Consider the following 27,999-nt stretch of genomic DNA (forward strand, 5'->3'; position numbering starts at 1 on the left):
GCGTCACAGGATGGGAGTTGGAGACCCAGCTGCCTTGCCGAGGAGCTTTTAAGGATCAGGGAATAATCCCAGCTATCCCAGCGGCTCCCCTGGCTTGAGCAGGAACAACTCAATGACTAGAACCCGGGCTCAATGGTGCCAAGCCGCATATCTGGGTGGTAGATGGGACAATTACTAGAGCCCGAGAAGTACCATTTCCAGTAAGTATTCATTAAGGGTGTGACTGGAGCTCCAACCCTGCCAGGCGCTCTGGACACCAGAATTGCTGGAAATACAGAAGCATCATGTCTACAGAGACCATGAGCACCTGAATTTACTGCTAATACTATTTAGTATCTGTGGACGCAAATCATTCCTTTCTCTCTTGTCCCATCTATGAAATTTGGCCATAGTAAAAGCTACAAGAATTGAAATATGTACGATATCAGTGTAACTTCTTAGAGCTGTCTGGCAGGGCAGAAAGGAACCGGTAAAAGTTGTAGCTTAAAATAAAAAAAGAAAAGAAAAAGAAAAAGAACCTTCTGTATTTTACACTCAAAGAAATAGAGCAGACTCAGAACTGTATGGGTAAAATTTATTTTATAGTAAGCCCCGAAAACAAAAGTAGTTACTTCTTCAATTGGGAGCAACTGAAATGGTGATTAAACATCTTACAAAACTTATAGTAACAAACAGAACTGAAAGGAAAAAAATATCTTTGTGTCAGATCCTAGTTTGGTTGTCATAACACTCCTCAGAAATATTCCTGACCACTCAGAGTTCCCTCACAATTTTGAGTGGTTTCCTTTCCTCCCAATAAAGGGAAAAAACTGAACCCTGAGATTAAATTACTGAATACTATATAGTAAAGTCACTACTAACTGGATGGAAATATTTTGTGATTTGTGTCTTTTGAACTTAAGGCCCTATTTCACTAAAAGACAAAAAACATAATAAATTTTGGCTGGGGAGACAGCATAATGGTTATGCAAAAAAAAAGGTCTTTCAGGCCTGAGGCCCTGAGGTTCCCAGGCTCAACAGAACTACTATAAGCAACATAGGATTTCAATAGGATTGTCCTGGTTAAGAGATACTGCAAATTCTGAGAGTAGATCTTCAGACTAAAAGTCTGTGTTGATACACAGAATGGGGGCAGGTCTTATCAAATGTACTAAGTAAGCTTGGGTCGCAGGATCTGGAATTTCTGGAGCTATTTGCTAGAGCATGGGCTGACCTTTCTCCTGCTAGACTGTGCCTGGTACTTGAAATTGAGTGCTATGTCACATGCTCTCTTTGGGTTATATAGGTTGTGAAGGCTGATTTTTTTTCCTTTTTTTAATCTAGCTATCATGTGAGTTCTTAGATTCATAGCATTTCTTCATGATTTCCTGACTCATTAGACCCATCTCTTCTCAGTATTTTTATAGAAATTGCCCTTGATCCTAGGCTGGCCTACAACTTTAAGTCCTCTCAGAAAGACAAGAATTGGGAATGCATCAACCCCAAAGGGTTATAACGGCCACTATATTTAAGTGAACAGATATGGATACACTAGATGAATAGAGAGGAACATTTCATGTGTATAACAGCATTGTTTCAGTGTGTTGTTTGAGCAGTCTTATTTAATCCATGCAGTTGTAGATGATGCATTAATGTAAGTTCTTCTTTTTTTATTTTTTCAGAACTCCTTAAATTATGGAAGGCCAAAGTAAGTGACTTGTTTACTTTCCTCTCTACAATTCTATCTGTTAACAAGTTGTCATAATGTCATATTGTTGTTATTCCTGAATCCAATGTTCAATGTCTAGAAAATATATAAATAGATATTCATATTCAGTACTGCTGATTTTCACTCTGAAAAGAAACTTTAGGCATTTTTGGATTGTTGGGGACATATAAATTATACTATAATCCATGCAGATGTGTTTTACTTCTCCTGTGCAATGTATAAACATAATGACTATGTATAGGTTGGAAAGATTACTCACCCTGATAGAGTACAGAAATGCATACCTATTTTTCCTCTGTTATGACTTAATATCAAAAGAATTAGGAGGCATGACACACATAAAAGAAAGCATTTGCAAAAGTCACATCTGGGGGGTAGAGAGATAGCTCACCTAGTAGAGTACATACCTAGCCATTCACAGGCCATGTGCCACAACACTGGCGGGGGGTTATAATACTATGCTCTCTCCTCTCTCTCTCTCTCTCTCTCTCTCTCTCTGTATTTCTCTGCCTCTCTTTCTGAATAAGGAATTTAGCCAGGAAGCTGTGAAATCACATAAGCTTGAGTCACCAGATCTACAAAAAAAAAAAAAAAGAAAAGAAAGAAAAAAAAAGTAACAACAGATAAAGAGCTACTGTCAAAAATATACAAATAAAAATTTTATTGAGGTGACACTGCCTGGTGGTGGCACACTGGGTTATGTACACATAGTATGATGTGCAAGGACCCACACAAGGATCCCCGGTTCAATCCCCCAGCTCCACACCTACAGGGAAGTAGCTTCACAAGTGATGAAGCAGGTCTGCAGGTGTCTATCTTTCTCTCTCCCTCTCTATCTCCCCCTCCCTTCTCAACTTCTCTCTGTCCTATCCCCCCCCCGAAAAAAAATTGAAAAAATGGCCACAGGAGGAGTGGAACCGTAGTGCAGGTACCAAGCCTGGTGAGAAAAAAAAAAGGGGGGGGGTGACATTGTCACCTGGATAAACATATATGCTAAACCACACATATCATCAAAGGTCTTATTACCATCCACTACAACCCAACTCACCTCCTTATTCATGCTACCCACCTCCTACCTTCTTCCCCACTGGTAAGCACCATGCTGTTGTTAGTATCTAAAGATTTGCTTTCATCACATTCCATATATGAGTGGAATTATATGCCATGTGTCTACCTCTTTCTGACTTACTTCAACTAACATAGTCCTCAAAGAACTCAACAATAAGAAAAGGAAGTAAAAACAAAACAAACTCTACTAAAAATGAGCCAAAGAGCATATAGGAGCCCCTCAACAAAGAGGATATAGACATTGGGGGGGGATGTGAAAAGATCATCTACATCACATGTCATCAGGAAAATACAAATGCGGACAATCAGAACAACAAGAACAAAATACAACCACATACTTATTAGAGTGGCCAGATTCTACAACAAGGAGAATACCATATGCTGGGGAAATGTAGAACAGGAACTTTCATTCATTGCTGGTAAGACTCCAAAATAGTAAAGACATTTTGGAAAAGCTAATAGTATTTTCTTAGAAGACTAAGCATATTTATAGATTATAATCCAGCAAGTGCACTTCTTGGAATTTTCCTACAAAGTATGAGAAAACACACACACACACACACACACACACACACACACACACCTCTCAGAGAGGTTTCCAGGAGGTTTATCATAATTACCCAGTCTTGGAAGTAACCAAAATACCCTTCAGTAATTGAATGGATACAAAAATCATGAAGTGCCCATTTTTCTAGGATGGAAAAAATAAAGAAATGAGCTGTTAAGCCAAGAAAAGACATTGGATATAATTTAAACATCATTCATACACGAACTAAAGCAATTTTATAGAGAATATACATAGTGCTTTCATATTCTGAAAATCCCTTTTGTTGGTTAATTTCCTATAGTCTCCCTCTGAAATGTCTGTGCTGCTGTTCCACTCAACCCTTTAGGTCTCAGCTGGAACATGGTCCCTCAGAAAGGCTGTTCCAGTTCCTTCTCTTGCTCTCTTCCACTCAAACATCGTAATGATCTCTGCACGAGGCTGAGATGACTGCCCAGTGGCCCCTGTGTTTTATGAAACAGAAATGTCAAAGGGGAAACATCTGCCTTATAACTCCATCAGGGACCCTCCCCCCACTGTTAGCCTCTAGCCACATCCCTTCTCACTAGGCTTTCCCACCAAGGAAGCTTTAACATCTTTTGGGAAAAGGCTAGGTCATCTAGAAGCTGGTCAAGGTCAAAGCATAGCCCCCTTATTTATAGATACATTATTCACATATGCTCATATGCAGAATCTAGAAAACTGAAACACATGAATTTGCAAAAATAAATAAAACCAGAAGTAAACAAACTGTCTCTAAAAAATATTCATACGAAAGTATAAGTATACAGTTCTCTCTCCTACTAGGCAATGAGGACAGTGATTATATCCGTGCTTCTTATTTTATTTTAAAAACGTATTTATTTAGTGAGAGAGAAGGAGCAAGATCAGAGCATTGCTCATATCTGGTATATGCAGTACCAGGACTGAGTCCAGGGTCTCGTGTATGCAAGTCCTGGACTCAACCCGTGAGGCCACCTCCATGACCACTATGTTTCTTATTTTAAATCCCTTGCTGGATACTTCAGAAGACTTTTCTAGGTATTGGAGAGATCATGGGAATAACTAGAGGTAAATTCCTCTAATGCTCATCAATCAAACATGGAATAAAATCTCGATTCGTTATTCAGAGACACCCACAAGATGTTGTTCCTGTACTTTCCTAGACAGTTATTTCTTTTTCCTCTGTCAGACAACTCAAATTTACCCCTTAAATGTCTTTCGCAATTGGCTTTCCTTCCTCCTGGAACATTCCTCACCAGCTTGACTCACTGGAATACTCTTAAAACAGTAAATGTTTTAATTCAGTTTTTCTGTATAGTTAACATTATCTCCCTTTTTCATATTTCAGAAACCTCAAAAGACATTATTCCCACATATCAGCAGGCTAGCTCTTCAAGCTCACCAGTCCAACAGCAGCCAGTGTCTATCAAATTAAAGCAATCTACAAAGGAAGAACAGTTGCCCACACAGAACTGTCCACCTGGGTTGGAATGTCTAAGTGAGGTAACTATAACACAGAAAATACTCCTAAGAAATAAAATGTGTCTGGTAAACACCTTCTTCAACCAGCCCCTTCCTTTCCTTTCCCAGAGTTCTTGGTTTGGATACAATACACTAAGTATGGGGAAATGAGAAATTGTACCCATGAATCAACAACTGCGCTGTTAACTATTATCACTCCAATAAAATGAGACAAAAGAAACTTTTAAATTCTTCATATTATATATGTGCACATTCTGATGGCATCTACTTTACACTCATAAAATTGTATGTTCTTCTTTAAAATTACTGAATCAATACTATTTTTAAGTATTTTATTCATTCATTCATTCATTAGATTTTGACAGACAAAACTGAGATGGAAGTGAGAGATAGAAAGGGAGAGAGAAAGAGATATACCTGCAACTCAGGTTTTGTGAAGTTTCCCTCTGCAGGTGGGGACAGGGGCCTTGAACCTGTGTCCTTGCACAAGATAACGTGTGCGCTCAAACAAGTGCTCCACCACCTCGTCCCATATATTCTTTTTAAAGATAAAATGTGCTACAGCTTAGAGAGTTTAATCAATGACTAATTCCCAAAAGTATGAAATAAAAAAGGCAACATTTTAGCTAATAAATAACTAGTTTTTTTTAACCATTTAATGAGGCTTACAGGGCAATTTTTGGCACATGGGTAGAAATTCTTATCTAAGAAAGGTGTCTGCACAAAGGTACCACAAACTCAAGCCTTTTTCCACCTTCGTGCACTGTGTTCTCAGTGCCCTCTCTACATCCTCTTATCCCCTGTATTCCTTTGCTTTGCCGCACTATGCCACATCCAGGCCAAATTTCACTGTTTTCACTATCTTTCCGTGTTTGTCAGGTTCCAGCAAAAAGTGAGGTCATCTAGGAGTGTTCATCCTTCTCCTTCAGGCTTATCTCAGTGTAAGTCATTCAAGTTTCCATCCAATTCTGCTCCTTAATTCAAGAGGAGGCAAAGGAAATGATTTCATTATATTTTATGACTGAGTAGTATTTCTTTGTGTATTCATACTACAGTGTTCTTAGCCATCTGGGCATCTGGGTTGTGTCCAGTTTTGAGCTATTACAAATCATGCTGCTGTGAACATAGGTATACACAGATGTCTTTGGAAAGATGTTTTTGTGTTCTTTGGGAAGAGCCTTAGGAGAAGAATTGCCAGTTTATAGGGTAGGTCCATCTCTAGTGTTCTGAGGAATCTCTAACCTGTTTTTCTTCTTCTTTTTTTTTTAAGACTTTTTCATGGGTGTTGGACTAATTTACATTCCTACCAGCAATGTAGAAGGGTTCCATTTCCCCACACATCCTATGCTCACCAGCATTTATTGTTTCCATCCTTCCTAATGTATGTTATTCTCACATTGGTCAGTAGTATCTCATTGTTTTTATTTGCATTTCTCTGATAGTAACTGAGCATCTTTCAATTTCCTTTGACCATCTGATCTCTTTTTTGGTAAAGATAATGCTCATGTCCTCTCTCCATTTTTAACTGTTTGTTGTTGTTATTGCTGAGCTTTATGAGTTCTTTGTATACTTTTGTTATTAGCCTTTCGTTTGATGCATGGCATGTAAAGATCTCCCATTCTGTAGGATATCTTTCTAATTGGTGATGATCTCTTTAGCTGTGCAGAAGCTTTTCAATTCAATCTAGTCCCACTGGTTTATTATTGTTTCTGTTCTCTTGCTGTTGGACTTGATTTTCAGAGATATTTGCAAAGCTAGCATAGTGAAGTATTCTGCCAATGTTTTCTTTTATGTGTTTAATGTTTTCTGACCTATTGTCCAAGTCTTTGACCCATTTGAAGTTGGTTTTTGTGCAGGTTGACATATGGTGGTCCTGTCTTACCTTTTTTTTTTAAATTTCTTTGTTGGAGGATTAATGGTTTACATTCAACAGTAAATACAATAGTTTGTACATGCATAACATTTCTCAGTTTTCCACATAACAAGACAACCCCCACTATGTCCTCTGTCATCCTTTTTAGACCTGTACTCTCCCCCCCATCCCAGAGTCTTTTACTTTGGTGCAGTACACCATGGTCCTGTCTTATCTTTCTGCACATTTCAACCCAATTTTCCCAGCACAATTTTTGAAAGGGCTCTCTCTATTAATGTTTTTGAACCTCTTGTCAAAATTTAGTTGTCCATTGATGGGGGGGACTTATATCTGAGATCTCAATACTATTCCACTGGCATGTGTGTCCATTCTTCTTATTATTATTACTATTATTGAGAATTAATGGTTTACAGTACAATTAATGACACATAGGCACAGCCCTTCGGCCCCCATGATAGGAGTCTAAGTGTCTGGGAGATGCTTGCTCCCCCAACCTAAGGCCTCCTTTCCTGTCATACACCAGGACTACAAAGTCTCCTTGTCCCATCCCTTGTCACCACACCCTTGTATTCCAGTACCAGACAGTTTTGACTATAGTAGCTCTGAAGTATAATTTGGGGTTGGGAAGCATGATTCCTCCGTGTGTGTGTGTGTGTGTGTGTGTGTGTGTGTGTGTGTGTGTGTGTGTGTGTGTTTTCCCTCTTCTCAAGACTACTTCAGTGATTCTGGATATTTTCCAACTGAAGAAAAACTTTTGTAATTTTGTTTTTTTCACTTGAAGAAATTTGATGGACCCTTCTTAGGGATTGCATTATATCCTTATATGGCTCTAGGTAGACTAGTCATTTTAACAATGTTGATTTTTCCAATCCATGAGCATGATATTTCTTTACATCTTTATGTCTTTTTCTATTTACTTAAGTGGGTACCCGTAATTTATAGTGTACAAATTGTTCACCTCCTTTGTTAAGTTTATTCCTAGATACATATTTTTGCTGCTTTTATAAATGTGACTGGTTCCTTCTTCTTCTGACTTAGTGTTTACCTAGAGGATTTCTGTAGATTAATTTTGTAGCCTGCCACCTCACTACATTGCATAGCAATTTCCAGGAGTTTAACGTTGAGCTATTTTTGGATTTCCTGTGTGTATTATGATATCATAAAATAGTGATAGTTTCATTCCTTTTTTCCAACATGTATCCCTTTTATTCCTTTCTTTTACCTAATTGTTATTGATATAACTTTTATGACTATGCTAATTACTTTGTTAGTTTTATTTGTAAAACTAAATACAAATGTCTTTGGACCCTGTAAATAAGAGTATTAAAAAAAAGAACATAAAATGTGAAGGGAAAATTATCAACTTCTACAAATAATGAAAAATTATACTTTAGGGGCCAAATAGTGGCACACTGGGTAGACTGCACCTGTTGCCATGTGCAAGGACCTGGGTTAAAGCCCCCAGTCCCCAGCTGCAAGGGCAAAACTTCATAAGCAATGAAGCAGTTCCATAGGTGTCTCTCTCTCTATCTCGCTCTCCCTCTCGATCTTCTCCTCCCCTCTTAGTTTCTCTCTGATCTATCAAATAAGTTAAAGAAAAAATATATAGTCATTAGGAACAGTGAGTTTGTCCTACAACCACTGACTCCCAGAAATAACCATAGTGGCAATAAAAATAAGTGAATAAGTAAATAAATTAAAATTTAATACTTAAATAAATAAATTTTGGTGTTTATAGTTCTTTTAGATAGATGAAAAAGAATTAACATTTCCAAGTCCCTTTTAGAAGAAGCTTTTTTTTTGGTTCAGTGTTTATAAGGATTCCAGAATAAATAATTTTATATGTGCTTGTCTACATTAAGAGTGAATCCATGGAATTGGTATTTTTCAATTAAAATACAATAACTTTATTTTTACTCAAAACTAGCAAACTGTTAAATGTTGTCAGTTATTGATAAAAACTGATATTGGACATATATACTATTAAAATGTGAAAGGATAAGTCTTTATTTTGTTGATTTACATGTATCACACATACTTACAGCTTAATTTTTTATTATTATAGTTAGAAAAGATAATGATTCATCAGAAAGTTCAACTTCTGGAAGGTATGTATTCTTTTCATAGATCATATATGTATATAAAAAGAGAAGGCATGTGTGTAGATGAAAGCACATCAACAAATAAAAATATATTAGATGGTGTGACATAGGGAAAGCCGGCTTCCTTGAAAATGAAAAGCTTTTCAGGTGGTGGCACACCCACAAGAGTACACAGGTTGCCGTGCTGGAGGGTCTGGTGTTAAGTCTCTTGTCTCCATCTTCAGAGGGTGGGGAGAACAGTAGAGCAGTGCTACAAGTGCCTCTCTTCTCTGTCTCTCTCTCCCTTTCTCTCTCTCTCCCTTCCTATCTCTCTCTATCACCATCAGTCAAAAATAAAGAAAAAAATAATAAAGGACAAATAATAAAGCTCACTTAGATAGTGGGCTATATTGTCATGTGTGTGACCCAGGTTCAAGCCCAGCCCTCAACACATTGACAAACATTATGGAGCTGTGGTCTCTTTCTCTTTCTCCCTCTGACTCTTCGTACCTGTAAACATGAAATAAAATCACAATGATTATTTATAAATAAATTACCTCCCAGGAACAGTGGTGGAGGCATGCAAGCATCAAGCCTCAGCAATAACCTGGATGGCAAAATGAAAAGGAAAGGAAAGGAAATGTTGATGATTCTCAGCAGCTTGTGTCTTGAAATTAGGAGTCAAGTGATAAAATACACTGAGCATCCACCTTCATCTTGCTATTAAACAAGTAACTGGAAAGATATACCTGGCTAACAAGTTGGAAGAATTAGATAGTCAAAATAATGTTTCCACCCAGAGCGATATACAGATTCAACTCAGTCCTCATCAAGGTGAAACACATTTCTTTAAGAGAATAGAATAAAAATTACAAAAGTTTATCTGGAATCAGAAAACACCTAGTACTGCAAAAGCAGCTCCTGACATTCATAAAACACTCATCAATATGTTTTCATACCTTGGTCGACACTCTCAAGAACTTTTAAATTATATTTCCACTTTAACTGGATTCTTTCTATCTGGACTTCCACTTGGAAAATTGTCCTTTGAAATTATTCTCAATGCAACAGACTAGAAAATGATTGACAGGACTTCCGGGGCATGGCCAAAGAGTAACAGCAATGAAAGATCACACCCAGGAAATAAATACAAAAACAATTTACAAAACAGAACACCCGAATCTTACAGCACAGCCTACAAGGATCCGGGTGTGTATCAACAGACATGTGGAAAGTGGTGGATAGAACTTTGTGGAGAACAGAGGCAGCTGATTCCCCAGCTACAGCCACAGTTGGGGAACCATCTTGGTTTGTAGACACTGAGCACCTGACAGCAGCACAGGGCAGAATGCACAATATGGAAGTCAGAGACCACAGTGTGATCTGAAAACCACAGGCACAGCAAAATCCCAAGCCTGAGATAACAACCCAGAACAAGAGTTAGAAAAGAACCCTTGGGAAACTCTATGGGAAACCACCTACTGAGGGTTCACCCCAGCCTAGCCTAAGTGAATAGGGAAGACACTCTTTCCTGGCCACACCACCACAAAAACACCACCACAGCACCACCTGCCAAGTTCAAGAACAGAAACCACATCCAACAAAAACATGAGAAAAAATATTCATCTCCATAAAGATTATAAAGACATGTCTGAATATGATTTCAGAAAGCTAATTACAAAGGCCATTCAGGACTCTAACCATAATATACAAACTAAAATTAAGGAATCTTGAGAACTATTCAAAGCAAGGAACTATAGAGAGGAAAAGCACTGGAGGAAGAGGGAGTTTCAGGCCCCTGATTGGGGGGAGGATGAATAAAATGTGCAGTAGACACCTGTTATGTACAATGGAGAAACCATACACATATGTAAACAGATGTACTATAATTCATTAAAAAAAACCCAATAAAATAAAATAATGTGCTTGATGGTTTTAACATTAAAACTTGGGAGACTTACAAGGGTTTAGTTTGAAAATATGCACAGGAAAGTTATGTATTGATTTTTTAAGCTCATTATATAATAGATGCATATGTTTCAAACACTTGCAATATTAATTACTGCCCTGCTGTCCCATGGGTTTTGAACCTGAGGACTTCCTGCTCACCAAGAAAAATCTCTTCCAGTGGGCTACCACCCTAGCCCTGCTGGCCAAGCTTTCTTTGCAATGTACATTACAAATGAGAGAAAGCTAAGGAGAAAGTCTGCACTTAAACTGCTTTTAATCACTGTTTGAAATAAATAGCTTGGTCTAAGTTCTTACCAAAATAATGTGTCAACATAACAACAACTCTGAACTCACTGGCTAATATATTTTCACACCTTGATCAACACTCAACAACTTTTCAGTATTTCCATTTCAGCTAGATTCTATTCTTGACTTTTACTAGGAAAATTGTCCTTTAAATATACTCTCAATGCAATAGACTATAGAAAGTGCTTGAAAGTCGGGGGTCGGGTGGTAGTGCAGGATGATAGTGTACGCATGATGTGAAGCACAAGGACCAGCCTAAGGATCCTGGTTCGAGCACCCAGCTCCCCAACTGCAGGGGAGTCACTTCATAAGTGGTAAAGCAGGTCTGCAGGTGTCTATATTTCTCCCCCCACCCCGTCTTCCCATCCTCTCTCCATTTCTCTCTGACTTATCCAACAACAATGACATCAATAACAACGATAATAATAACCACAACAAGGATAAAACAACAAGGGAAACTAAAGGGGAAAAATTGGCCTCCAGGAGCAGTGGATTTGTGGTGTAGGCACCGAGCCCCAGCAACAAACCCTGGAGGCAAAAAAAAAAAAAAAAAGAAAAGAAAAGAAAAGAAAAGAAAAATGAAGTGCTTGAAAGTCAACACTATTTGGGTATTAGATCAGAAACCATCAAATACTTTAAGGAAAGCACTGGCAGAATTTGTTTAGAGGTAAGCTTTAAAATCATCTTAGATGACTGAGATTCAATTGCAAGGAAAATGAAAACAAAAATAAACCAGTGGGACTACATCAAACTGAAAAGATCCTGCACATCAGAAGGAATCATCAACTAAAAAGACTCCCCAAGAAGTGGGAGAAAATCTTTACACACCATACATTAGGTAGGGCTAATAGCAAAATACATAAAGAACTCGCCAAAAGATCAACAACAACAAAAATAAATAAATAAATAAATAAATAAACTCCATTGAAAAAATGGGAGCCTCTTCACTGGGCAGAATCTTCTCCAAAGGAGAGATCCAAGTGGTCAACACATATGAAAAAATGTATAAAATAATCTCCTTTTCCATATCTTGGGTGAAGTGGACCTTATGACCCTGCAATTTCTCTCCTAGGGAAATATCCTAAGGAACCAAACACACCCATCCAAAAAGATGTGTGTATACTTATGTTCATAGCAGCACAGTTTGTAATAGCCAAAACCTGGAAGCAACTCAGGTGTCCAACAACAGACAAGTGACTGAGAAAGTCATGGTATATATACACAATAGAATACTACTCAGCTATTAAAAATGGTGATTTCACTTTCTTTACCTCATCTTGGATGGAGCTTGAAGTGATCATGTTAAGTGAGATAAGTCAGAAAGAGAAGGATGAATATGGGATGATCTCACTCATAGACAGAGTTTGAAAAATACTACCATGACACCAACCTGCCTTCCATGGGCAGACGGCCTCACCACTGTATCCAGGAATCCCACTTCCCCAGAGTCCTATCCCACTAAGGAAAGGTAGAGACAAGCTAGGGTTATGGATCAACCTGTCAACATCCATGTCCAGTGGAGAAGCAGTTACAGAAGCCAGACCTCCCACCTTCTGCACCCCATAGAGATCTTTGGTCCATACTACCAGAGGGATAAAGAATAGGGAAGCTCCCAATGGAGGGGATGGGATATGGCCCTCTGGTGGTGGAAACTGTATGAATTGTACCCCTCACCCCACCGTCTTCTTGATCATCACTAAATACTAATAAAAAAATAAAGTTGAAAAATAAAAAACCACAAAGCAGAACTTGGACTGGACTTGGTGTATTTCACCAAAGTAAAAGACTCTGGGGTGGGATGAGGGTTCAGCTCCTGGAACATGAGGTCAGAGGAGGACCTAGATGGGGTTTAATTGTTATGTGGACAACTGAAAAATATTAAAAATATATAAACTACTGTGTTTGGGGGCTGGGTGGTGGTGCAACTGGTTGAGCGCACATGCTACAGTGAGTTTAGGACCCATGTTCAAGTCCCTAGTCCCCACCTTCAGGGGTAAGTTTCACGAGTGGTGAAGCTGTGTTGCAGGTGTCTCTGTGTATCTCTCTCCCTCTCTATCACCCCCTTCCCCCTCAATTACTACTTGTATCTATCCAATAAATAAATAAACATTTTTAATTAAGAAAATAAATAAGTAAACTACTGTTTTTTGCTATTGACTATAAACCGTTAATCCCCCCAATAAAGAAAAAAATTCACCTGCTTTGGACTTAATTTCATCTCAAAAATCTATGTGAAGATATCAAACTGCCTCTTGATACGTGCACTTAAGCAGGTGCTCTACCACCTGCCCCCTTAAACTGACTCTTGAAAATCTCCAGAGCTAACTCTTCTACTAGATTCTGGTGTTATTTATTTAATAATAGGTGTATATGGGAAAGGGAAAAGAGACAGTGAATGCTGCTATGTTGGAAGTGAGGGTAGAACATAATAAATCATCTACTGATCAATGACATCAAACATACTATTCATTCATAGTATTCTTGTGTCTATATTAAGTATTAAATTGAGAAAATGTGAAGATGTGAGCATATAAAAGAAAAAAGGTAAAGCCATATGGAACTAGAATTGGTGGGTAGCCTAGTTCTGTTCTTTCTTTCTGAATCTAATAGAAGTAGCACACATTGGAAAATAAGCCAAGGCTATATAATGAACCCCACAGGGACATTAATCATCTGTTATTGCAACTTCAAAAATTGTTAAGAAAAGATGGTACATGTGTCATAATAACCACTTTGCACAAAGTCATACCATCATAATACACACCCTGAAACTTAAATAATGTATGTCAGTTCTACCTAGTTCAATAAAGTTAAGAGTGGAAAGGAGAGAGAGATGGATATTGGTGTTCTTGACTTGGGATGTGAAAGGGGGAAAAAAGGGCTAAATCAAAGTGTTTTCAAGAACATATGTCAACATGTAAACACTGTATATGCATTTCCTCATCTCTTCTTCTCCTTCTAGATCCAGTAGAATGTTTGAATTTCCTACCTATCTGCACTGTTTTTGCATACATACATTGAAAGGGAGCCCTTAACTATATTATCTCCACCTTACGCACTGCAAAAAGATAAGGCATTAGTATGGTTCATTAACAAAACACCCAGTGAATTTACTATCTCATAGAATGTAAAAATAGCAATCATCCTTTATCTTCCATCATTAAACTATGAACATGTGGACATTGTCTGCATAAACCTATTATGAGTGTGATCACTGCCTGAATGTTCCTTCCGTCCAGTCTCCATTCTGACATGGGTCTAAGAGAATTAGAAAGATAGGAGTTATATTCCTTCCCCTTTTACATAGAGGCTCCTAGATTTTCTAACCTGTAATTTCCTTTGCTCTGCTCTTTATCTTTTTTATATGGTTTATCATCTACCTATAAACACTTTTTCTTTTATTTCTATGCTACATGAAATAGCACCTCAAGTAATATCTAAAACTATTTTAATTCAGTGGTCTGGGAGGTGGCGCAGAGGATAAAGCACTGAACTCTCAAGCATGAGGTCCTGAGTTAGATCCCTGGCAGCACATATACCAGAGTGATGTCTGGTTCCTTCCCTCTCTCCTCCTATCTTTCTCATAAATAAATAAATATCTTTTTAAAAATAAAAAAGTATTTTAATCCATATGTTTACTTTCAGTATATTTTTACCATTATGGTCATGACTTCCTCTTCTCTGTTTTCAGTCTGCCTATGTATTGAAAAAAATAACAAATATGTACTTACAAACAGTCTTGGAGAGAAGATTTATAAGGCAACAGAGAATAATTGTTTCTGTACACGAATGATACTTGGATACTGTAGGCCTTTTACCATAAAGATTTGTGATCTTACAAACCAAGAAGTTATAACTCTGGAGAGACCACTAAGGTGCAACTGGCTGTGTTCCCACGGATGCCTTCAGGAGGTCAGTGAGCAATTTCTGGGTGATTAGTAAAATATTGAAGAATAATGTTCACTGTTTCATTGACTCTATATAATAAGATATGATTGTTAGGAAAGGTAATTTAGAAACTACTGGCTTATGCTTGACAATGAATTCTTTTTATTATGGATAGGTTAATGGTTCACAGTGCAGTTGACAAGTGTCTACAAAATATTCTCACCCCCAGGTGCGGTCCTTTCCTATCATGTACCAGGAGCTGAAAGCTTCCACTGCTGTGACCCATTTTCCTGTCCTCCTTCCCTAGAGTTCTTTTCTTTAGTACAATACACCAAACCAGTCCAAGTTTTACTTTGTTCTCCCCCTTTCTGCTCATGTTTATTAAGTTCTACTTATAAATAAGGTCAACCCTCTTTTTCTGGCTTATCTCACTTAACATATTTCCTTCAAACTCCATCCAAGATGTAGTAAAAAAGAGTAACTTCATCATTTTTAATAGTTGGGTAGTATTCCATTGTGTATATATACCACACCTTTCTTAGACACTCCTCTGTTGTTTGTGGGAATGTAAATTGGTCCAATCTCTGTGGTGTAAAATCTAGAGAAGTCTCAGAAGGCTAGAAATGGACATACCCTATGGCCCAGCAATTCCTCTCTTAGGGATACTTTTCATAGGGAAAAACACATACCCATCCAATTTCATAGCAGCACAATTTGTAATATCCCAACTTGGAAGCAACTTAGATTTCCAACAACAGAGAATAAAATTCTATAGGAAGGAAGGAAGGAAGGAAGGAAGGAAGGAAGGAAGGAAGGAAGGAAGGAAGGAAGGAAGGGGAGAATATGAGTAATCACAGTTTGGTTACACAGTACAAATTTTCAACTTTTAAAGATATGACATTTGACATCTAGCAACTATATCTAATTCTACACAATATCATAGTAAGTTGCTTAACAATAGAGATACATTTGAAAAATGCACCTTTGCATAATCTTGTTGTGTACGTAGTCAATAACTAATATAATATAATATAATATAATATAATATAATATAATATAATATAATGTAATGTAATGTAATATAATATAATATAACTTGTTGGGACTTCTTTGAAATTGGCGCTATATCATTGATCAAAATATCATAAAATGATACATGACATATAACTCAGATTTTCTAAGAGAGTATATCTCAATTGTATGAATGTACATGAGGTGATAGAAGTGTTCATTCATTTGATCATGTTATTGTGATATTCACAACAAATATATCATCACATTATACACTTAATATATAATTTTATTTACCAATTAAATATCAATAAATAGGAAAGAGAAATATTACCAATTCTAAATCATGAAACTAAATAGAAGGACCTCTTCTAGACATTATGATGATGATAATGATTTTATATTACATATTGCTTCTTCCTTTTGTAGATAAAAATCTGCACTCCCTCTGGAATTCTAATAGGCTATGTTTCTCAGAAGAGGCATGCATTTCTGCGAAAGTTTACAATTCAAGATGAGGAAAGAAAAGATATACTAAGAATTGTTGGTCCATTTTTTTGGTGCACCTGTTGGAGAGATATTGAATATAAGGCAAGAGATTTATCACTTTTATAATATTTGCTTTCCTACAATAATAAAAAAATAACTTTGTAAGCTGTTACAAATGTATTAGAAAAATACTTGTTTCCTGAAATTTCAAATGGGAAACAATACTCATTTTTTAATTTTTTAATTTTATACACTCATATTTTAAAATCTAGTCAGAAAGGTGTTTATTGCTCTGATAAAGTATCAGTCTTGATTTCGAATAGAAAAAAAAAGAAAAGCAGAACCTTATAACCAAGTGAATAGAAGCAAAATATCTACCATGGAAACATGGTGAGTTCTGTATGGAGACACTGCATTGTTTACGTTGACTAGAATGCTAACATTGTCATCTAGGTCTGACTGCTAAATTGTATTTCGGAAGCATGTTTTTTAGTCTGAAACATGGGCTGCCAGGACTCAAGACTCACTTCAGAGGTGCTGATGCCTTTGAGTTCTTACAAAAGTCAATAATTCAAAGGGTTGTTGTTGTTATTTGCTATTTCTTTGATTGTGGAGCTGGGGTTCATACACATGTAATTTCAGTGCTCCAGATCAACTTTTGCATGGAGAGAGAGAGACAGAGAAACCAGAGCACTGGCGATCCCCCTAGTTCTGGGTACTGCCATGCGGTTCTCAGACATGGATCTAGCATGCGGCAAAGTGTGTTCTCTACCTGAGGAGCTGCAGAGTTGGCCCCATGTTTTTAAACTGTTCACACATATAGTAGTTGCCTTACAAAATTTTAATCCTGAAGTGCTTACTGATGGCTATTTTCATAGTTTCAAGCACTACTCTCTTGATTGTGAACATGTTTCTCAAGCCATTTTTTTATTCTCTACTTTTTATATTAGTGATTTAATATTGCTTTACAAAATTATGAGGCAGCAGGGGTATAATTACACACCGTTCCCACCACTAGAGTTCTGAGTCCCCATTTATTCCATTGGAAACTGCAGTAGCCCTCCCAGACATGGTCGAATGTTATTTCTTTTTTTTTTTCTTCTTTTTTTTTAATATTTATTTTATTTATTTATACCCTTTTGTTGCCCTTGTTGTTTTATTGTTGTAGCTATTATTGTTGTTGTCGTTGTTGGATAGGACAGAGAGAAATGGAGAGAGGAGGGGAAGACAGAGAGGAGGAGAGAAAGATAGACACCTGCAGACCTGCTTCACCGCATGTGAAGCGACTCCCCTGCGGGTGGGGAGCCGGGGTTTGAATCAGGATCCTTATGCCGGTCCTTGTGCTTTGCACCACCTGCGCTTAACCCGCTGCGCTACAGCCCGACTCCCCGAATGTTATTTCTATAACTGTCTATACTTAATGTAATATTTTTACCTTTTAAGTGTTAATTTTTCAAGATGTTAATGAAACTTTCATTTTTACAAAAATAGATCAAATTCTATTTTAATGGAAATGTGTCATCAAACTTTTTCATGTAAAATACAATTCCTTGCTAAACTGCTCAATTGAAATAGCATCTTCCCCACCCACTGTCTTCCCAAATAGATTCATTCCCTGTATTGTACTGAATTACCTACATATTATTACTGTAGTAGCTTGTAACTATGTTCTCTGTCTATTCATAGCAAAATAATCATTATTCTTCTGTATTGTATTTTCATTTTCTCTTGTGTTTCTTTCCATGTGAATATAAGATTGTCTTGTTCATTCTTTTCTGTTTTTATTGAGTATAAATGGCCAGAAATCAAGAAGTTGGAGGGAGATAGAGAAGGACAGAGAAAGAGAGACACCTACAGCACTGCTTCACCGTCCGCAAAGCTTTCCCTCTGCTGGTGGGGACCAGGGGCTTGAATCCGGGTCCTTGTGTAGTTGTAACATGTGCACTCAACCAGGTGTGCCACCACCTAGCTGACCCCTCCTTCATTTTTTCAGAAGTTACAATGCAGTCATATACTATATTAAATCTGTATATGATTTGTCTAAGTTAACATATATATGGCAGTAGCTCTCTCCTTCTTAGATGTGTCGTCTTACACCTACAGACAACTAATTTTTTTACAACATTTTTTAAAAATTTTTTAAACATTTTATTTATTTATTTTCCCTTTTGTTGCCCTTGTTGGTTAACATTGTTGTGGTTATTGATGTCATTGTTGTTGGATAGGACAAAGAGAAATGGAGAGAGGAAAGGAAGACAGAGAAGGGGAGAGAAAGACGGACACCTGCAGACCTGCTTCACCACTTGTGAAATGACTCCCCAGCAGGTGGGGAGTCAGGGGCTGGAACCTGGATCCTTAAGCTGGTTCTTGCGCTTTGCGCCATGTGCACTTAACCCACTGCACCACCGCCGAACTCCCCAGACAACTAATTTTTGACAGCAGGGTCCAAAATACCAAGTTGAGAAAGGAGAGTTTTTTCAACAAATGGTGCTGAGAAGATTGGGTTGAGATGCATGTGTGACAGGATGAAGCAGGATAATTACATATTAACATGCACAAAAAGCAACTCCAAGTGGGTCAAAAACTTGAAAGTAAGACCAGAAATAATCAAATTCATAGAAGAATACTTAGGGAAAACACAATACAATGTTTACTTTGGGAATGTCTTTTTTTTATTTTGGAATGTCTTTGAAGAATCAAGTCAAACAGCAAGGAGAATAAAAACAAAAATATACTAATGCAACTACACTGAATTGAGAAGCTTCCATACAGCTAAAGGAATCATCTCCAAAACAGAAAGACACCCTACTTAGTGGAAGAATTTCATATGCCATATAGCAGATAAAGGACTAATAAAAATATATGAAGAGCTCACAAAACATAGCAATAACAACAACAAAAAAAAAAAACACTAAAAATGAGGGAAACACATGATCAAAACAATACAAAAAGTGGGAATAGATGGAAAATTCCTGAAGATAGTGGAGTCTATATATAGCAAACCTACAGCCAACATCATACTCAGTGGTGAAAAACTGGAAGCATTTCCACTCAGATCAGGTACTAGACAGGGCTGCCCACTATCACCATTACTATTCAACATAGTGTTGGAAGTTCTTGCCATAGCAATCAGGCAGGAGCAAGCAATTAACGGGATACAGACTGGAAGAGAAGAAGTCAAACTCTCCCTATTTGCAGATGACATGATAGTATACACAGAAAAACCTAAGGAATCCAGCAAGAAGCTTTTGGAAATCATCAGGAAATACAGTAAGGTGTCAGGCTACAAAATTAACATTCAAAAGTCAGTGGCATTCCTCTATGCAAACACTAAGTTAGAAGAAATTGAAATCCAGAAATCAGTTCCTTTTACTATAGCAACAAAAACAATAAAATATCTAGGAGTAAACCTAACCAAAGAAGTGAAAGACTTGTATACTGAAAATTATGAATCACTACTCAAGGAAATTGAAAAAGACACAAAGAAGTGGAAAGATATTCCATGTTCATGGGTTGGAAGAATTAACATCATCAAAATGAATATACTACCCAGAGCCATCTACAAATTTATTGCTATCCCATCAAGATTCTTTAGGAGAATAGAAAAAATGCTACAAATGTTTATCCAGAACCAGAAAAGACCTAGAATTGCCAAAACAATCTTGAGAAAAAAGAACAGAACCGGAGGCATCACACTCCCAGATCTCAAATTATATTATAGGGCCATTGTCATCAAATCTGCTTGGTACTGGAACATGAATAGACACACTGACCAGTGGAATAGAATTGAGATCCCAGAAGTGAGCCCCCACACCTATGGACATCTAATCTTTGACAAAGGAGCCCAGACTATTAAATGGGGAAAACAGAGTTTCTTCAACAAATGGTGTTGGAAAGAATGGGTTGAAACATGCAGAAGAATGAAACTGAACCACTGTATTTCACCAAATACAAAAGTAAAGTCCAAGTGGATCAAGGACTTGGATGTTAGACCACAAACTATCAGATACTCAGAGGAAAATAATGGCAGAACTCTTTTCCGCATAAATTTTAAAGACACCTTCAATGAAACGAATCCAATTACAAAGAAGACTAAGGCAAGCATAAACCTATGGGACTACATCAAATTAAAAAGCTTCTTCACAGCAAAAGAAACCACTACCCAAACCAAGAGACCCCTCACAGAATGGGAGAAGATCTTTACATGCCATACATCAGATAAGAGTTTAATAACCAACATATATAAAGAGCTTGCCAAACTCAACAATAAGACAACAAATAACCCCATCCAAAAATGGGGGGAGGACATGGACAGAATATTCATCACAGAAGAGATCCAAAAAGCCGAGAAACACATGAAAAAATGCTCCAAGTCTCTGACTGTCAGAGAAATGCAAATAAGGACAACAATGAGATACCACTTCACTCCTGTGAGAATGTCACACATCAGAAAAGGCAACAGCAGCAAATGCTGGAAAGGGTGTGGGGTTAAAGGAACCCTCCTACACTGCTGGTGGGAATGTCAATTGGTCCAACCTATGTGGAGAACAGTCTGGAGAACTCTCAGAAGGCTAGAAATGGACCTACCCTATGATCCTGCAATTCCTCTCCTGGGGATATATCCTAAGGAACCCAACACATCCATCCAAAAAGATCTGTGTACACATATGTTCTTAGCAGCACAATTTGTAATAGCCAAAACCTGGAAGCAATCTAGGTGTTCTATAACAGATGAGTGGCTGAGCAAGTTGTGGTATATATACACAATGGAATACTACTCAGCTGTAAAAAATGGTGACTTTACCGTTTTCAGCCAATCTTGGATGGTCCTTGAAAAATTCATGTTAAGTGAAATAAGTCAGAAACAGAAGGATGAATATGAGATGATCTCACTCTCAGGCAGAAGTTGAAAAACAAGATCAGAAGAAAAAAAAAACACAAATAGAACCTGAAATGGAATTGGTGTATCGCACCAAAGTAAAAGACTCTGGGGTGGGGGTGGGTGGGTGGGGACAATACAGGTCCAAGAAGGATGACAGAGGACCTAGTGGGGGTTGTATTGTTATATGGGAAACTGGGGGATGTTATGCATGTACAAACTATTGTATTTACTGTTGAATGTAAAACATTAATTCCCCAATAAGGAAATTTAAAAAAGAAAGAAAAGGAAAAAAAATTGAGGGAAAGACATGGATATAATTTATACCAAAGATCCAGATGGCCAAAGACATGAAAAATTTCTCAGTCACTAATTATAAGAGAAATTCAAATTAAAACAAAACTACAACTTCCTACCTATGACAATAATATACATCAGAAAGGTTGGAGCCAGACAGCATCACACCTGATAGAGCACATAATTATAGTATACAAGGACCCAGGTTCAAGCCCCCAGTACCCATCAGCATGGGGAAGCTTCACAAGTGATGAAACAGTATAAGTATATCTCCCTCTTACCCTTTACTTCCTAATTCCCTTTCAGTCTCCCTCTCTCTCTCTCTCTCTCTCTCTCTCTCTCTATATATATATATATATATATATATATGCACACACACACATATATATATATGTATATATATGTATGATAAAAGATACTTTTAAAATACCTTTATTTTTTTTAAAAAAAGGATAAACACAGTGGTGGCAATGATGCAAGGGAGATGAAATATTTTTTTGTTAGGAATATAAATTAGATCAACCCCTATAGAAGATAATTTGAAGCTACCTCATAATAGAAATAGTCTTACCCTATGACCCAGCAATCCTTCTCCCAGGGATCCAACAAAAGAAAACAAAAGCATCTGTCCAAAGAGACCTTATGTAGATCTTTGTTCATAGTAATACTATTTATAATAACCCAAGCATGGAAGCAACTTAGATGCCCAATGATAAATGAATGATTAAGAAACTTGTGGTCTGTATATACACAATGGAATACTATTCAGATGTTAAAATGATGAAGTCATCTCCTTTGCCTTACCTTGAGAAGAACTTGAAGGAATTGTGTTAAGTGAGATGAACCAGAAGAAGAGGATGGATATCAGGTGATCTCATTTATATGTGGAGCTTAAGGGAAAAAAGGGGGAGAGAAAAAGCACAGGGTAAAACTTGGACTAGATGTGGTTTGTTGCAAGGATGTGAGGAGGGCAGTAGGAAGGGAACTTAGTGGCCACTGGGAACCCCAATGCATGATGGTAGAGAAGGACCCAAGTTGTTAGTGAGAATGGTATGCAGACACATGTCACAAAAGGATGAAAAAACTGTACCCTCTTGACAACACTGTAAATCCTTATTAACCTAATTTCAAAAAAGAACTTATGATTACACATAACCTGTGTAATTGAAATAAAAATATCAGGTGAGTTTTATCTTAACATTCTCAGTGGAAGATAAAAGAGACATGTCCTACCTCTGGGATCTAGCCTTAATTCTTTAGTGTACAAAATTGACAGTGGGCCCAGGTGGTGGCACACCTGCTTAAATACACATATCACCATGCACAAGGACCTGGGTTTGAGTCCCTGCTCCCCACCTGTAGGCGAGAATGCTTCATGAGCAGTGAAGCAGGTCTGCAAGTGTCTATCTTTCTCTCTCACCCTAGCTCCCCATCCCTCCATCCCTTCTCAATGTCTCTCTGTCCTGTGAAAAAAAAAAAAGTGGGGGGGGGGGAAATGGCCACTGGGTGCAGTAGATTCTTAGTGCAAGCACCAAGCCCCAGTGATAACCCTGGTGGCAAAAAAAAAAAGAGAGCAAAATAAATTTAAAAACTGATATCATATGCTTTGTACATAAGTACTTGATTAATAAATAATAAAATATCAGATAAAGGGCTAATAAAATATACAAAGAGCTCACAAAGCATAGCAATAACAAAAAAAAAAAAAACCTAAAAATGAGGGAAAGGCATGGATAGAATTTACACAAAGAAAAAATCCAGATGACCAAAGACATATGAAAAAATTCTCAGTCACTAAATATAAAAGAAATTCAAATTAAGACAAAACTACAACTTCCCACCTGTGACAATATTATACATTAGAAAGGATGGGGCCAGACAGTGTCACACCTGATAGAGCATATAATTACAGTATACAAAGACCCAGGTTCAAGGCCTCAGTCCCCACCACCATCTGTTGTATGATCATGTCCTTTGAATTTATTGCTTTTCTAATATTATATTCTATATGATACTACATGACACTAAATGTATTCATATCTTATTATGTATTTAAAACTTATTATCAGTTTCTTTTGGCATAGAACTGTATATCCTTTTTCATTTTAAGTTTATTCCCAGTCATTGCCACTGTTAAACAGGAATATTAATATTTAATATTAATTATCTATTATTATTATCTATTAATATTAATAGATGGGGAGTCAGGCGGTAGGTAGCGCAGAAGGTTAAGCGCACATGGTGCAAAGCACAAGGACCGGTCTAAGGATCCCGGTTTGAGCCCCGGCTCCCCACCTGCAGGGGAATGGCTTCACAAGCGGTGAAGCAGGTCTGCAGGTATCTATCTTTCTCTCCCCCTCTCTGTCTTTCCCTCCTCTCTCCATTTCTCTCTGTCCTATCCAATAACAATGACATCAGTAATAACTACAACAATAAAACAACAAGGACAACAAAAGGGAATAAATAATAAAAATAAATATTTAAAAATATATATTTTAGATGATTATTACTAATGTTGAGACGTTACTTTAAAAATCTTTTATCTGGTCACATGACTGTATTTACTATTAAATGTAGGTGTTTCATTTTATTTAGTTTCTCTGTATAGATTTAAAGTTACTGTGAAAAAGTTTAAGGTAAGGATAATCTTTAGAAACTTAGATTTTTGTGGGACATATGGTTAATGTAACAATTCTAAATTCTATTGACATAGTATAAAAATAGTCATAGGAGGGTGGGGGTAGATAGCATAATGGTATGCAAAGAGACTCTCATGCCTGAGACTCCGAAGTCCCCGGTTCAATCCCCCACACCACAATAAGCCAGAGCTGTACAGTGCTCTGGTATTTGCCTCTGTGTCTTTCCGTCTGAATCTATCTCAAAAATAAAGTAAATAAAAAAATTTAAAAAAAAATAGTCATAGGACATGGTGCAAAGCGCAAGGACCAGCATAAGGATCTTGGTTCGAGTCCCCAACTCCCCACCTTCAGGGGAGATGCTTCACAGGCGGTGAAGCAGGTCTGCAGGTGTCTATCTTTCTCTCCCCCTCTCTGTCTTCCCCTCCTCTCTCCATTTCTCTCTGTCCTATCTAACAACGACACCAATAATAGCTACAACAATAAAAGAGCAACAAAGGAAATAAATCAATATAAAAAATTTTTTTAATTAAAAAAAATAGTTATAGGTGGTTCAGGGTGGAGGAGATAGCATAATGGTTATGCAAACAGATTCTCATGCCTGAAGCTCCAAAGTTCTAGGTTCAATCCCCCGCACTGAGCAGTGCTCTGGCCTCTCTCCACCTCTCCCTCTCCCTCTCCCTCTCCCTCTCCCTCTCCCTCTCTCTCTGTCACTCTCTCTCTCCCTCTCCCTCTCACTCTCTCTCTGTCACTCTCTCTCTCCCTCCCTCCCTCTACATCTCTCTCAAAAATAAAATAAATAAAATATTTTTAAAAAATAGTCATAGGTAGTTCATAAATAAACATATTTAAGTACTGACAAAAGTTACAAGAGGAGCTCGGTGGTGGCACAACTGGTTGAGAGCACATGTTACAATGCACAAGAATCAAGGTTCAAGCCCCCAGTCCCCACCAGCAGGGGGAAAGCTTTGCAAGTGGTGAAGCAGGGCTGTAGGTGTCTCTCTGTCTCTCTTCTTCTCTATCACCCCCTTCTCTCCCAATTTCTGGCTCTCTTTCCAATAAATATATTTTTAAAGTTACAAGAATAGGTTCATTTATTCCAATATTTTTTGCTGACTAAAGATTGAGGAACTTATTAGGAATACTTACCTACTTAATTTTTTAAATTTATTCATTTATTTTTTAATTTTTTTATATTTATTTAATTATTCCCTTTTGTTGCCCTTGTTTTTTTATTGTTGTAGTTATTATTTTTGTCATCATTGTTGGATAGGACAGAGACAAATGGAGAGAGGAGGGGAAGACAGAGAAGGGGAGAGAAAGATAGACACCTGCAGACCTGCTTCACTGCTTGTGAAGCCACTCCCCTGCGGTAGGTGTTGGTCATTATGCCAGGTCCCCTGCATTGTTGAATGCTGTGGTCTATTTACATAATCATTGTTTTGCCTGAGACACACCCTGCCTGCAGGGTATTGGTTTAATCCCCACTGGTTAGAACCTTCCAAACAGCTGTTATGGAAGCTTTCTATGTTCATGCTCTTTTTTTGCTCCACCCCCTCTCCTAGCCATTTCCTTTCCCCACTTGTCACTTCCGGTTAAAGATATATATATATATATATGGCGTTGTATCTGATCAATAAAAAATTGCATTGCGTTCCTGCTCAGCCATGAGTTCCTGGTTCCTTTCCCTCGTCGCTGAGTAGGCAGCAGCCCAGGTTGGTTCAGGTCAAGTTCTCTCCCCCATGACGCAGGTTGGGAGCTGGGGGCTGGAACCAGGATCATTCTTCTGGTCCTTTTATTTTGTGCTATCTGCACTATCTGCGCTTAACCTGCTGCGCTACTGCCCGACTCCCTTTTCATTTATTTTTCTAAGAGATACCATAGCATTGCTCATTTTCTGGCATAAGGTGGTACTGGGGATTATATCTGGATTCTCAGGTATGTAGTCATATGTTCCAGTGTGCTAAGCTAGTGTATTTCTTGCCCAATATTTAAAATTTTAAAGGCAAGATATTATAAAGGTCAAGAGTACAGACTATAGCCAGAATATCTGTTTTGGAAACTGTCTTCACAATTTCTGTGTGTGTGTGTGTGTGTGTGTGTGTGTAATGGACAAATTATATTGCCTCACTTTGCTTAGATTTCTTTTCTTTTTGATTATACTTTTCAGATAAAATTGCATATAGTAAAATTATATATTCTAAGGTTGTTTTCTAAGCATTAAACACCCTAACAATTGTAAAATCCTTGTGTGTTATACATATAGATTATTGGATAGATGAGTGATTAGTAAATAATAAAATGTCTTAGCAACTGTAGTATGATCACTTTCTTTGAATTGTATTGATATGCTAATATTTTACACTTTGATTACTACATTGATTTTATACTTATCTAGGTGCACATGGTAATGTTCTATTTTGACTTTCTATATTTACTTATAAATAGATAAAGGAGTCTCTATGCATCCAGTCCAGCTGTATATGACATAATTTTAAGAAGCTTCACTAAGATCTTTTTTTTTCTTTTCATCTTAGATTAAATCTCTTGATGAAAAAATAGTGGTTGGCAATATTTCCAAGCTCTTTTCTGGTTTAATAAAAGGATTATGCACAGATTACAGTAACTATGCCATTCAGTTCCCTTCAGGTCTTGATGTCAAAATGAAAGCTCTGGTAATCGGCGCATGTTTCCTCATTGTAAGTGTATTCTTGCTAATCTTATGTATGACTGATTTACCCAACATCATTGTGAAATGACCAAGTAAATTTTACATTTTTCAGTTAACTGCTTAAGTTTTGCCATAGACAGTGAGGACCCAACTTAACCCCAGCTCTGAAATTCCATTTTCTTCTGAAACTGAATTCATAGGTGGCTACGGTCTAGTGGGTTTCATGTGGCAATAAATTAAAAAAAAAATTTTTTTTACTGTTTGGGAGAGACTCAGGTCTTCAAGATTTATATTTAAAAAAATCAAAATTGGTGCTTCCAAGAACAGTATGAATATCACCTTGCTTGGTATAAGATGCTTTGAAATAAATTTATTATAAATGTAAATTATTTTACACAGGACTATAAAGTAAAATAATGTTATATATCTAATCAAGCCACTAGATCGAACTATAATTCAGAGGGATAGAGTTATAATTCTGACCTTGTCTTCACATTAATAGGGAGATTTAAAAACCCAAATATCAAGTTAAATATCTGTCCCACTAAATGTAAGTTCAGAATCAGAACTTTGTTTTGTTACAGGGAGGTGACATATTTTCTTTTTGAAAACTCTCTAGGTAGTCAGAAAATTAACTAAAAGCATGCAGACATCAACGTTGTTAAAATGAAATACTGAAAGTATTTTTTATATTTGCTGGTTTTTCACTGACTTACTTATTACAGTTAATGTTTCTTTTAATAGAAATACTGCTGTATGTCATCAAATACCTTAGTATTTCTGCATCAGAGAATTAATAGTTTTGCTGCTAAAAATCATTTCTGTATTTTTGCCTTTTTCTAGGATTTCATGTTTTATGAGCGCTGTGCCATCTTCAAACTGTGCATAAACAGAATATTGATTTCTTAAGACTCAAGAAATTTGAAGTGTCTGCACTGACTGGAACTTTTTAAAGGAATAACTCCGTGATTTTTTTTTTGTCTTGAAAATAAGTATTCCTCTTTGAATTACTCTATGATGCCTATAATCCAGGCATGTGATTGCTTTCAATTAAAAACTTTATTTTTCTGTACTTACAAATGTTTTGTACATTTTCTTTGAATGTTCATTTAT

The 27,999-nt window shown here is 37.1% G+C and overlaps 1 protein-coding gene across 1 annotated transcript; it reads left to right on the forward strand.

The window, feature by feature from the left end:
- The first annotated feature begins 24 nt into the window (after positions 1-24).
- On the forward strand, positions 25-27,966 carry LOC103109074 (phospholipid scramblase 2-like). Its single transcript, XM_007518080.2, has 8 exons — positions 25-200; positions 1,662-1,687; positions 4,672-4,826; positions 8,744-8,786; positions 14,707-14,927; positions 16,344-16,505; positions 26,753-26,914; positions 27,730-27,966. Exons 2-8 carry the CDS (start codon positions 1,675-1,677, stop codon positions 27,793-27,795), a joined length of 822 nt encoding a protein of 273 aa, XP_007518142.2. The 5' UTR covers positions 25-200; positions 1,662-1,674; the 3' UTR covers positions 27,796-27,966.
- The last annotated feature ends 33 nt before the right edge of the window (positions 27,967-27,999 follow it).

Source organism: Erinaceus europaeus, chromosome 9 (assembly GCF_950295315.1).
Source record: "Erinaceus europaeus chromosome 9, mEriEur2.1, whole genome shotgun sequence".
Lineage (NCBI taxonomy): Eukaryota > Metazoa > Chordata > Mammalia > Eulipotyphla > Erinaceidae > Erinaceus > Erinaceus europaeus.

Coding starts and splice junctions, on each gene's coding strand:
- LOC103109074 (XM_007518080.2), top strand. Junction 14,928..16,343: donor CCCACGGATGCCTTCAGGAG/GTCAGTGAGCAA, acceptor TTCCTTTTGTAG/ATAAAAATCTGCACTCCCTC. Junction 16,506..26,752: donor GGAGAGATATTGAATATAAG/GCAAGAGATTTA, acceptor TTTTCATCTTAG/ATTAAATCTCTTGATGAAAA.